This window comes from Brassica napus, chromosome C8, assembly GCF_020379485.1.
Source record: "Brassica napus cultivar Da-Ae chromosome C8, Da-Ae, whole genome shotgun sequence".
In the NCBI taxonomy this organism is placed as follows: Eukaryota; Viridiplantae; Streptophyta; class Magnoliopsida; order Brassicales; family Brassicaceae; genus Brassica; species Brassica napus.
Window position 1 is genome coordinate 38,560,354 of NC_063451.1, and position 13,217 is coordinate 38,573,570.

Consider the following 13,217-nt stretch of genomic DNA (forward strand, 5'->3'; position numbering starts at 1 on the left):
AGATCATCTCCAACTTCATTCTATTTTTCACTCTAAAATAGAATTTAGAGTAAAAATGCTCCAATGATACTTTATTTTTCACTGTATAATAGAGTAAAAAATTGTTTTATTTTATATATAGTATATTGTTTTTTTTTGTTCATCACTCTATTTTTCACTCTAAAATAGAGTACAATTGGAGTTTATCATAACTTTATTATAAAGTTACTCTATTTTAAAGTAAAAAATATGGTGAACCATTGGAGATGGTCTAATGAACAAAAAATAAAAACATTACTCTATGATGGAATAATCTTTTATTGTTTGTTCATCACTTCATTTATCACTCTATTTTAGAGTAAAATATGGAGTGGAAAATTGAGTAACGATAAACAAACAAAAAATTAATACTCTTTTATGTCATCTTTTTCCTCTGGAATAAATTTTCTTGGATAGCCCTAGTATATATTATTGTTCTAGCTATACAAGGAATGAAGCTCGAAATGTAGCACCCAATATCTTTACTTATTCTGCTAGTTTTAGGTGATTCATATCCTGGAGAAAAATAATGCTGATAAGTATTTGATTGATAAACTATAATAATTCAAAACGGTAGGTTATATACACTTAAGAGCCATGTTCCACACAGATTTAATAGATAATATGTATCAATCAACTAACATTTCTTTAGGCTGGTTTAGTATAAGTAAAGACAAGGAATTCAAATCTCTTTTATAAGTATATATATGGAATTGGATTGTTCTTATACAACTCCTTTACATAATATATGCAACTGTTTTGTTTCAGTCCATGAACAGCTTAAGAACAATGTTGTTCTTTTTCCAGTGATCCATATGCTGCTAACTACATCAGTGTATGTCAGTCTAATTTCTTTCTTATGACCAGACCTTTTGTCAATTTCGAAAATTTGTAGCAGCATCCACCACATAAGAGTTTATCTCCTTATAATTTGTTCTTTTGGTCTCTGTGAGTATTCTTGTGTAACAAGCTATGATCGAATGTTGTTAGTACGAAAACATGAACACCTTTACACCTAAGGTGTAGGGCTGATATGTTCTTGCTAAGGACACGAGATATTTTAGTTTCCTCTCCCCCTTCATGCTCAGCATGGTAGGTGACTCACCTCTTCCGCTGCTCATCTCTCCTTCTTGCTTTGCTATTCTAATGGATACAGAGGAAGTGAAATCCTCTAAGGAACTGTGGAATTTCACACGCTCTAACTCCATCACTGTTTTTATTAATGGAGAGTCACACACTGAGAGAAGTCCATTAACTCGCCAAGTCGCAGGAGGTTCGCATGAGAAGAAGAAGAAGTAACATTGTAAGCTTTCATCTCGGAGACACCACAACCATGCTTTGCCATGGCTGCTATTGTCGCGTTAGCAACCATATCAACAGGTATAATGTCACATGAAGATTTATAATCTCCCCACATGTCAGCAATATGGTCTTTTCCATATGCCAATATTAATGGAGCACTCATCCTGTTGTTTTATTAAAAAAAAAAAAACAAATAAAAATGTCACGAAACCAAAAACCCACAGGTCAATCGACGAAATCTTTTTGTCTTTTGAGAAGAAAATCTTTAACCTTATTCCTTGGAGCCAGCCAGGAAAAGGCTCCTTGTAGGAGCTTTCTATAATACTAGGCCTTATAATCACTACAGGCAGATCTCCTCTTTGGTTGTGAATTACACTCACCCATAGCTTTTGTGAATGTGTAAGTGTTTTCCCAGCCATAGTGTTGGGCTCTGGTTAGTCAAAATATTTTTAAATTTTTTAAGATATTAGTACATAAGCATGTGAAAGTTTTTTTTATCATTGACCATCACCTTTCCATGCCAAGTTCTTTCAGTTTCTTGATTTCTTCTCTGCCATAGAACTTTCTTACAGCTTCTGAAGCTAGTTTCATCTCGGTTTCAATGTTTAAGTGAGAAGTTATGTTTTCTCCAATGCAGAGAGGAGTCTCTAGTATTTTTCCTTCTTTATTACCAGTCACATAAGCTATAAAAAAAAAGAAAGTCAGCTTGTGAGACTTCCCGTTAAAGAAACATTCTTGACCAAACATAGACTCTTCTTACCAGTTGAAATATGGAGAAAAAGTTTCAGTTTCTTGCATCCCTTTCCGAAGCTTAAGAGTCTACCAGGTCCAAGAGCATTGACGTTTAAAGCAGAGTCATATCTGTTTTGGTTTGTTTGGATTAAAAGAAAAATCAAGAAACTAAAACTTGGTTAGCAAGAAAACGAAACAGGGAAAGAAAACCTATAGTCAAATGTTGTACGACCAGCACAACTTATGATGACATCAATCTCATCACTAATATTGTATGCCATTTAAGATTTTATGCCAAGATTGTCTTCTCCAATGTCTCCAACTACTGGAATCAACTTGCTTTTCATGAAAGCTTCGTTAGAGCTCCAGTGCGTTTGCTTTATAAGTCTGAAAAGATCCGAGCTTATGATCTGCATATATTAGAAAGGATATGAAACTGGAGAAACAGACGGAAAAAGTGGATAAAGAGCTCAAGGATACGAGACTATAAATAGAACCTCATCATATAGTCTCTTGTTAGCAGATTCTTGATCTTGAGTTTTCATTAGAATAAATATATTACCAATCTCAGGACTTTTTCTCACCAATTTCTCAATCAACACTGAAACATACGATGTTTCCAAATCGAAATATCAGTTTACTTGTGGAAGACGAAACTCTGTTTTTAGGGTTTTATTACCTTTAGCGAGAAACCCTGTTGCACCTGTAATCAAATAGCTCTTCCCTTGTAAGAAACGAAAAATGCCAACTCCGTGACTGTCACTCTTTGTATATGTCTCAACCTCAGACATCATAATAGGTGTCCAAGGTTTAAACGACGGCTCGCGATGACAGCAAGAAGTTTGGATTCTTGGAGTCGTTTGTGACAATGGACGAGCCAAGAAGTGGTCTGGTTTGCCGGAGAAGAAACTGACGGCATTGATAGTGGCTAAGAGATTAGAAATAGCCATTTTTAGTAAAGAAACTACTGATATGGAGGGCTTTGTATGTGAGAAAATATGATATAAATAGCGCATCTCCTTGTGACATCACTTTTATTAAGAACTACTACGCCTCGCCATCTCCTTCGACACCTCATCATAACCTTCGACACCTTGACGATTCTCTAGTTTATTTATCCTTGAAACGTTCGCTATACTACACATATAGAATCTGGTGGCGAAAGGGAAAGATTATAAGCAAGGAAGTTATGTCAAGTGAGTTCCAGAAATGAAGCAAAGGTTTGTGGTTTAATTAGGCACACTGTACTGCAAGTTTGTACTGATCTTATTCGTTTATAATTGAGTGGTCATATCTTTTTTTTTTTAAACACACTTTGGTCATATCTTATATAATTATATATAAGTTTGAAGTGTGTATGTAATGGGTGTGCGTGTTAATTGTAACATGCCTTGTTGGATAAGATAGTGTCGTTTTTGTGTTCAGTTTTGGAGTTACATTACTCTCGGTTATGTTAGGTAAGATATCTATATAAGTTTGAGTGTTGTCTTAATGTAAGTAACACAGATAAATTTGAGATTCTATCTTTGTTGTTCTCTCGTCCGAGTGTATTTATCCAGGGAAGTCAAGCAAGAAAGCTATTCTGATTACAGCCAAATTTCTTCTGCTCAAAGGAACCCTATAAGTATGCTTTGTACAAGAAGCAATGGCCTCGAAAATGGTATAAAAATTCTAACGTACGTACATCACATTTTGAAGAAAGAAAAACACATAATGCAGGTCATGACATCATGACCTTGGAATGCAACACCCAGCATATTCACTTTTTTTTTTTGTTTCAGATGGATTCTTTGTGACGAAGATCATTCCAAAAGACATTCTATAACTTCAAATATGAAGTTTTTTGCTCTCCAAAAAGAAACTTCAAAACTTTAAATTTGAAGTTTTTAGTAGTGAAACTTCAAATATAGTGTTACTCAAAATTTCAAATTTGAAGTTTCATCTTTTTATTTACATTTTGGTCCTCACAATTGCACATTCTATCTATGATTCTTAAGTATTTTCTCATTTTTCTTTTTAATCTTTAATTTTTTTTATATCTCATTAATCTTCAAATTTATTTTAATAAATTTAAGTTTTACAGATAAAATTAAATATTTTTTTAAAACAAGATGTATATTATTTCAAAAGTAAAATTAGACAACAAGAATATTACAAAACAAACTTAATAAATAACCTTTTAAAAAGGTACATGAAAACATAATTATTATAGAAATTTAATATTACAACAACACTAATAATCTGATAAATTTTCTCTGAAAGCTTCAAAACCTTTAAAATATTGTCTAAACAAATTTTGTGCAACCGAAGATGGTTGTTGTTGTTGTTCTTGGAGTCTTTTTCGTACGATTCTTTTTTGTTCAGAATGAATGCACTCACGAGTATTAATATCACGATAGAAACTAAGTCTTTTAGCAATATTTTATTTTCTTTTAAAGCTAACCATTTTGCTTCATTTTGCATTCGTAATTCAATCATCTCATGACTTTTTTCCTTACTAGTTGCACTCTCTTTTAAAAGATCAAGGATTTGTTCGTTTGATGATATCAAAGTATCAGCGACCATATTATTACCTTCGGTTGCCTTCCTTTTGAATTTTGCTTTCTTCGATCCAATAGGACGTGAACGTGATATTATTACCTTCCGTGTCTTCCATTTTCAACATTTTAGCTCATAATCTACAAATTAAAAATAAAAAGAGTTATTTCTTACTTCGAAATGCATTAGTTGATCACATATGAGAACATTACATAAATAATTTTATGGAATAGTATGGTATTCTTGCAGTTTAATATTTAATTATGTATTTCTATTTCTAATTTTATATTTTAATGTAAATTTTTATTAATTAATATTGATGTAATATTTTTATATGTGTGCTAGTTATTTATAAAAGTTTTATGAATTTATACTAGTTGTGACAAATATAAAGACAATAGTGTAAAATACAAATAATTTTGAAGTTTTACTTTCGAAGAAAAACACTTTAAAACTTTAAATATAAAATATAAAGTTTAAGAAACTTCAAATGTCCTTTTCGAGATGTTCTAAAATGTTGATAAATCTAGAAATTCATTAAGATTAGCTGGTACAATACTGATGAGCGAACACAAGCACTTGTAAAAAATTATTGAAAGTTGTTTCATGTACAATGAATGTGAAAGTGTGATATAGTACTGGACTGATTTGTGAATGTTTAGAAGACATAGATTAATGGAAGGTTGTGTTCTTAATTTTTTTATCATGGATCACAGTAGATTCATAACTAAATTAAAAAAAAAACATGATTACTTCGTAGTCGTACATACCAAAGTTTTGATGAAAAGGCACTAAACAAAAAAATATATCAAAAGATCTATTTAATTTTTTTACAAGTGACTTAACTTAACTCTTATAATTTGCTTCACAAACCTTACTAATTAGCATACCCATGTATCAGTTTTTTTTTTTTTTGCTAAATCATGTATGGATTTCATAATTTTTATATATGTACTTTGATGATCAAACCCTAAAAACTCTGAAGATCGTCACATAGAATCGATTCTTCCAAAGTCATTCACATTGTAAAACCCATTAGAAAAAAATCCAGAAAAACCTGCCGACATCTGAGGCAAAAACATCTCTTCACCATCCAACGGCTCAAAGTACTCACACACCCGATCATCGAACGGCTCCGGGTCAAGAACACGTGGCGCAAGATTCTCCGGCGGCGGCGGGGAAGGGCTGAGGTCGGAGACGGTGGAGGGGGAGAACACGGGCTCCGGTTGATCGACGGCGTCTTGGCCAGTGAGCTCTTGTACGAGCTCTCTAAACTTGGAAGCACATGTTTTGACTTTCATGGGGTTTGATATGTAACGCACTTTGATGGCTTTGTTGGCTGAAGCCGTCTTCTTCTTTTGCTTTGATGGTTGTCTCGAAACCGGAAATGGTTTTCCCTGGTCTAAGCTTGTGGCGGCGAGAAACGTCGATGAGTCCATGGTGTGTTTCCGGTGAGAGAATCTAGATGAGTTTGCGTCTTTTTTCTGTTTGTTTGGACAAACAGGTGAGTTTATGTCTTTTGTTTATCCTTTCAGTTAATCTCTAGCTTCATATATATAATATAATTTTATTTTTTCGTTTTTTTTATTTTTTTATTTTGCTTTTTGGAAGGAGCGTGGAAGTTAATGGGAAGGAGAAACGAAGCAAGAGAGGTTGTGGACAAAAGAAAACAAAGGAAATGGATGACGGCGCGTGTATCTTACATGGCTTCAGATAGGTGGAGCTCGAAGTATCTACAGTTGGATAGTGAAGCGTGTATCCAAGCGCTTAAATAGTCGCGTGGTGAGTGACAAACGATGAAGGGAAGTTGAGTGGTGACCAAGGCGATCAGGAGGCGGCTCATGGAGCTATCGTTGAAGCTCCTCCACGTGAATACCACTTTCACAAGAAAAATGACGTCTTTTATGACATCACCGTATATCATTCGAGATGACGTCACGCAACCAGTCATTATAGTGGAAAATTTTTGATAATTTTTTTGGGGGAAAAAGCACCTCATCCGTGATTCGAGAAACTTTTTTTCATTTTGTACAGGTTCGTTTGCCCTTCAATAGTCAAACAGATTCGGGAAGAGGAGACACCATTATTTCTAAGTTTTTGACAGGTGGTTGTTTGATACATTGCATTGATCTTTTTTCACGTAATGGTTTCTTTTGTTGTACTTGGAACCCACCCCACCTATTAGGCTATTACTGTGTTTTAAATGTTTTAGTGTAAAGGCTCTGCGCTTTTAACTGTAACACACAGGCTACAGCTATGGGATAGTACGCTGGTTCTAACCATCGTATATGCTGACAGATAGCAGATAGTTAAATGCAGATGATGCAGTGAAAGATTTGTTAACAGGTTTCTAACAAGAAAAGAAAAGCAGTTCAAGCATTGCAGATCATGCAGATTATGCAGATCAAGCGGATCAAGTGCAAACCAAACAGTTCATGTGGGAGAAAGGCAGATCAAACAGTCTATTACAATTAATGTTTTGAATATCGAACTGAACATTGACTCGACATTATAGCTGAGTCAATGGTCGGATCAGTCCAACCGATCCAACAGTAATTTAATTTAAATTTAAGTTGAATTGAAGAAAACCAAGTTCTAATATCGAACCGAATCACAAGTTTTACCAAATTTGACCAGTTATTGACCGAATTTACCAATCTTACTCAAATCAGATTCTTAACACAACTCATAACCGGTTAGACGAGTGAGTCACAATCCGATCGGTTTGACCAGCAAGTCCGATCCGGTTATCAAAACACTGATTAAAATTTATAATGATGAAAAAATCAATAAAATAGATTATGTATTTAAATAATAAAAATTACAAAGATAAAATAAAATATATAAGTATATAAATACAATACATAAATAGTAATAAATATTACACTATAGTTATGTTACTGTAATTTTGTAGATCAAAATATAAAAATATTAGTAATAAACCAAATATATCTATCTTCCATTAATATATACATCTACTTAATTAAAAACACAGTATTATATCAATAATTCAGATCGTAACCTGGAGAGTCTTGCCGCAGTTAAATGATCATCAGTTTGCATGGATACTATGGTATATCTGGAAAGGAAGGAATAGTAAGGTCTTTACTAATCTGGATATTGATCCTAGGGATACGCTCAAATTGGCGGAAACAGAATCAACCCTTTGGGCTGAAGCCCAACTAGTGAATGAACAGAGGATGGTCCCACATGAAGAGATTAGGTCTTCACTGTTAAATCCAGGACGATGGTGTTTCACAGATGGTTCCTGGAAAGAGAAAGATACTTTCTCCGGCCAGGGTTGGCACAACACTTTAGAAGGTTTCGCTGGGTTGCTGGGGGCGAGGAATGTTCGGGCTAGCCTTTCTCCTCTCCATGCGGAGATGGAAGCATTACTCTGGGCTATGGAATGTATGAGAAATTTACGGCAATCTCAGGTTACGTTTGCAACGGATTGTTCTCAATTGGTGAAGATGGTTTCAGAACCAGAAGAGTGGCCAACTTTTGCAAGTTATTTGGAAGACATCAAAAATCTGAGAGCAAGTTTTCTCCAATCAGAGATCGTTCATGTACCAAGAGCGCAGAATACAAAGGCGGATAGCCTAGCACGCAGTGTTAGGATTCAGCCGTCTTTCGTCGTTCACATGGATCAATATCTCCCGGCTTGGTTTACAAAGTCTGTATGAGTTTGTAAAGTTGACGACAAAAAAAAAAAAATATCAATAATTCAGATAAATGTTAAATTTATATGACATAAATAAAATAGAAAATTGAAGTTTTTTTGTATTGCTAAAACTGTAAATAAAATTGAATGAAAATATGTTATTTATAGAAGAATATTAAATATATTAATAATTTGTAACAAAATCATTTATTAGTCAAAAAGAAAAAAAAAATAAATGAACATCTCCAAAATGATAGTGGACAAAACTGTATGTAGGAGATCTACCTTTTTCAGAAAAGACACAAAAAAATTTGAACTGCATGCAGTTCTCCTGCAATTAAATTTTGAAAACAGAAAAAACATAAACGGTGTCTTAAATGCAGTTCTATTGCAACAGCATTGATCTGCTCTCTTCTACCACCTCCATTCATAACTTAAGTGTGATACTTTGTAGCTGGAAACACATGTGTGCTTAAATTAAACAAATAACACTAAAATTATTATTTTGTTTGAATAGCACCTGAATCTACATTACACTTAATTAAGATTTTGCCACCTATCACATTGTTTTTACAGATAAATATCCACGTAAACAATTGGTTTTGGCCTAGTGATAAAAGACTCACAACTATGAGTATCGTCATGAGTTCGATTTCTCTTGTCCACCCAGAGTACCTTAAATAGTAAGAAAATGCAGATCTTGCATGTCTCATGGTGATTAGTTTTTGGGCATAAAAAATTTTTGGGATCATACCACACTTATAAAAAAAATAAAATAAAAATAAATATCCACCTTACAGCATTTCCAGTTGAGAGTTTTTAAACCAAGATAAATTAAGTTAATCAATATTCCCTTATTCTATTTTATTACTGTGACAGACTCTAAATTGAGAATTTTTTTCTATTGGAGATGCTTCATGAGTACTTGTTAATAACCGTGAGTTGTATATTTCGATAAAACGTAAAGCACATACTTCTTTGTCTTATTAATCTTGCATTCCATGTCATAGCAAAAAAAGAAAAGAAAAGAATACATGTGTGTGTATTCTAATTATTTAGTTAACCTTTTTCAAAATGTAAATATATGTTTTCCAAGTATTAATTGCAAATTGCTATGTTAAAATGAAAGGTATGTTTGTGTGGTTCTGAATACAAATGTTTTGATAAGAATGAGTAAATATTAAAAATTCCAATTAGAAACAAAAATATCTGCTAATTTCATTAAAATGGACAAAAGTATTAAATATAATCTATTGTTTCATAATATAATATGATGTTTTGCCAAAAATCTTATAAATTAATAAATTCAGTTTCTTCAAAAACATTTTAAAAAATATAATTAAAAATAATCTAATCAATTATCAAAAGAATATAAAATATAATTGGTTAAACAATTTTTAATATCTTACATTTCGAAACAATAATTTATATATTTTTAAATCATATATTATGAAATATTGAAATAAAGAAAAATTTTATTTTTGTTTTTTTTAAAGATGAAAATATTAATTATGGTACGAGCGAATTAAGAAAAGAAAAAGAGGTGTGAGGGGTCCAGGTGGGCAAGTGGGAAGAAAGCAAGTAGCAGCAGTGGTCTCACTATCAATCTGTCCTAATTAGAAACAAAATATTTAATTAGTGTGGGTCCTTAATCTCCATACATGAGTGATTAATCTTTAATTAGCGTATAAATTACGGTGGAAATCTGTATGATAAGAGAAAACAAATCGATTAAGTTTTCAAAAGTCAATATACATGACATGAACAAGAAAACTTATCAAAAACTTGCTTATTAGTAGGCTTTTTTTTTGTCACGAACTTATTAGTAGCGGCTCCGAGAGGATACGATAAGCATCTTTTAAAGATCTTCAAAAGAAAGTCAAGTCACGTGTAAGTAGACCCATCTTTCCAGTTTTCCTGATAAATTTTATTAATTACCTACTTATCTCTTTCTCGAATAAAGTTGTAAGAGTATCACGAATATATATTTTCTTCCTCATATTTTATTTATTTTCTCCGCGGTCATTTAAGGGCTATTGAAAATAGAATTTGCGTGAAGTTTGAAAATTTTAAGATTTAATAGATTTTTAAAAGTTAAGTAGATTTGATGAATTCTTACCCAATGTATTGTATAAATTGTCATTGATCATTATAGATTTTCATATATACTTTTCTTTCCAAACTTTTCTTTCCATTATTTTTTTTTTAAAAAAAATATTTCATAAAATAGAACTATTTGAAAATTAAATAAAAATTTTGGTTTTTTAATATTTTAATATTTTGACATTTTGATTTGTCCTGTTTGATTTTTGTTTTAAAGTTTTTAAGATCAACCTATGAATTTTCTCATGATTTTATTTTAATATCAAATAGTTATATTTCATGAAAGAATTTTTTTTTAAATTGTTATTTTTAATAATTTCTTTTCTCTTTAGTTTTCTTTTTACAATTATCTTTGACTTGACAATAAAAATGTAAAAAAATCTTGTTGTGTTTGTGTATTTGTGTTTTTGTTACATAGATTTTGAAAATCCTATGACTATATGTGATATTTGTAAAGTTTAGTGTTATGAGTAAAATTAAAGAGAATTTACGTCTCAATAACAAAATGGTTTAATAGAATTACAAAGTCAATAAAAACTAAACTTTTTGAATTAATAACGTAGGATTTCCATAGAATTTAAAAGCCCACAAACCAATAACAAAAGATTCTAATAAGATTTTAAGAATTCATAAACCAATAACAATAAAATCTCTAAATTTTAAAAGTTCTTTCAAAATTTAACTCCCAATAACCCTCCCTTAATTAGTAGTTAATTACATAATCCAGCTCCATATTGTTAATTCTTTCGAGGTATTTATAGTTCTCCAGAATATAAAGTAAGTATTTATATATTTTCATAACAAATAAGAAATTCGAATGTATTGGAGCTCAATCTTATAAGCATTTTCAATCTTAAGTTTGACATACATAATTTTAGTTATAGCCTAATCTACAGAAGACTCAAAGTGATATTACCTTTTGTAGAATTGGTTGAACTAACATTAATTCATGGGTCCTTTCTCGAAAAAAGCATTAATTCATGGGTCTTATAAAACTTGTAATAAAATATCTCTTGATATTATACGTGGTGAATTCTGAGAGGGCAGTGAGCACGTGTGTTGACTTCCAAGTAAACGTCCCAAAAGACTTTTGTGTTCCTTGTGGAAAAATGGTGTTAGTTCTTTTTCTTTCCCGCTAGGTGTAAGTTGGATTAATAAATCAAATTTACTAAATGATGATAGAAAAGTGTCCACATTCAACGTAGATTTTCTTAAGAAAGTTGCAGAAATTGATGGAACAAAGTTGAATTTCTTAAAATCAACATCGTACTATATTAGCATTATTATTACAACCATGCATACGCGATCGTTATGACGTAATTTAGAACAGCTGAAAACTTCGGGTAAGGAGTATGGGAAAGGTTTTACAAATATATATCCCATAAAATAACTAGTCTTCGACCATATAATATAAAAAATGAGAAAATGACTAGGATAGCACTAAAAAAAGTTTTTGTCACAAATATAGTTTCGAAGAATAAAAATGACTAAAATAGCACTTAATGTTTTATCAAAAGAGATAAATATACCCTTATACCCCAACGGTAACTTAATTTAGACATTAGGGTTTAGAGTTAAGGTTTAGGATTTAGGGTTTAGAGTTTAGGTTTTAGGGTTTAGGATTTAAGTTTTAGGGTTTAGAGTTGGGGAGTGGGGTTTTGGGTTTAGGGTTTAGATTTTAGGGTTTAGAGTTTAGGTTTAGGGTTTTGGGTTTAGGGTTTAGGTTTTAGGGTTTAGAGTTTAGGTTTTAAGGTTTAGAGTTGGGGAGTGGGGTTTTGGGATAAAATTTCAAATTTTGAAAAATAAAAAAAAATTTAAATTTTTTAAAAGATAAAATGCTATTTTGGTCATTTTACTTTTTGAGTACTATTTTTGTGACATAAACTTAGAAATGTGCTATTTTGGAGATTTGCCCTATAAAAATACCTATTGTGTTATCTTTTTTTTTTTTGATCAACCGATTGATTAATAAAAAGAAAGCGTTTACCGCCTAAGGCCCAAGTACAAGGATAGAGTGGCTTTAGCTAATGACTCTGCTGATCCATTAGAGGCCCGAGAAATGAAAACAAAACGACAAACAGCGAAAGGTGATGTCGGAGGAGATGCCAGAGAGTCGACGTCCGAGAGAACTCCAAAGAGGTCCGAAGGTCTTCTTCCCGTAGTGATTGCTCTAACGAGCTCTTGAGAGTCTGTTCTGAGACAGATTTTGGTGAGATTGAGCGAGGAGGCATGGATCAACGCTTCCCTTATTGCTAGTGCCTCCGCCATCAAGGCAGATGAAACGTGGTGTTGAGCGCTTGATCCTCTGGTAAGCTCGTGACCCTTGTCGTCTGTGAAAATCCATCATAATCCAGCTGATTTTGTGTCTGATTTCCACGATGCGTCTGTGTTACAGAAGGTCGTCGGCGATGGCGTCTCCACTGCATGTCTTTGGGTGATCGGAGGGGTAGGGGTTGGGCGGTGACACGGCTGGGCCATTTCCCATTCCTTTGAAGCTCGGGTTGCTTTTAAGACAACCTCCTGTGGGGAGAGTGTTCGATTCTCAAACGTTAGTAGATTTCTCGCTGTCCAGAGATTCCAACAGATCCAAGGGAAAAGGTTGGTAGTGACTCCTATGGGAGGGAGATTAATCCACTTGAATGAGGCTTGGAGGGTATCTTTGAAGGTCACTATATCTCCATCATCCATGGGAGAAGCTCAGAGGCCAAAGGTCCAGACTTCCTTTGCAAAGGCACAATGGAATAAAATGTGGTTTATAGTCTCAACTTCACCGCATCTTGGACAACCCGTGTTGGTTAGTAGGCCCCTAGTTTGTAAGTTTGCACCAGTGGGGAGGGTGTTAGTGGCAATCTTCCATAAG

General features: G+C 32.9%; 2 protein-coding genes and 1 pseudogene across 2 annotated transcripts; all 3 read right to left on the bottom strand.

Annotated features, from left to right (window-relative positions):
• Nucleotides 1-705: 705 nt before the first annotated feature.
• Nucleotides 706-5,883, bottom strand: LOC111200338 (annotated as a pseudogene).
• On the bottom strand, nt 5,395-6,361 carry LOC106368000 (sigma factor binding protein 1, chloroplastic-like). The gene has a single exon (XM_013807866.3). The coding sequence runs from the start codon at nt 6,027-6,029 to the stop codon at nt 5,580-5,582; it is 450 nt and encodes a 149-aa protein (XP_013663320.1). The 5' UTR covers nt 6,030-6,361; the 3' UTR covers nt 5,395-5,579.
• A 5,979-nt stretch (nt 6,362-12,340) lies between these two features.
• Nucleotides 12,341-13,045, bottom strand: LOC125592007. Its single transcript, XM_048766976.1, has 2 exons — nt 12,751-13,045; nt 12,341-12,687 (listed from the first exon to the last, which is right to left on the bottom strand). Exons 1-2 carry the CDS (start codon nt 13,043-13,045, stop codon nt 12,341-12,343), a joined length of 642 nt encoding a protein of 213 aa, XP_048622933.1.
• Nucleotides 13,046-13,217: the final 172 nt, after the last annotated feature.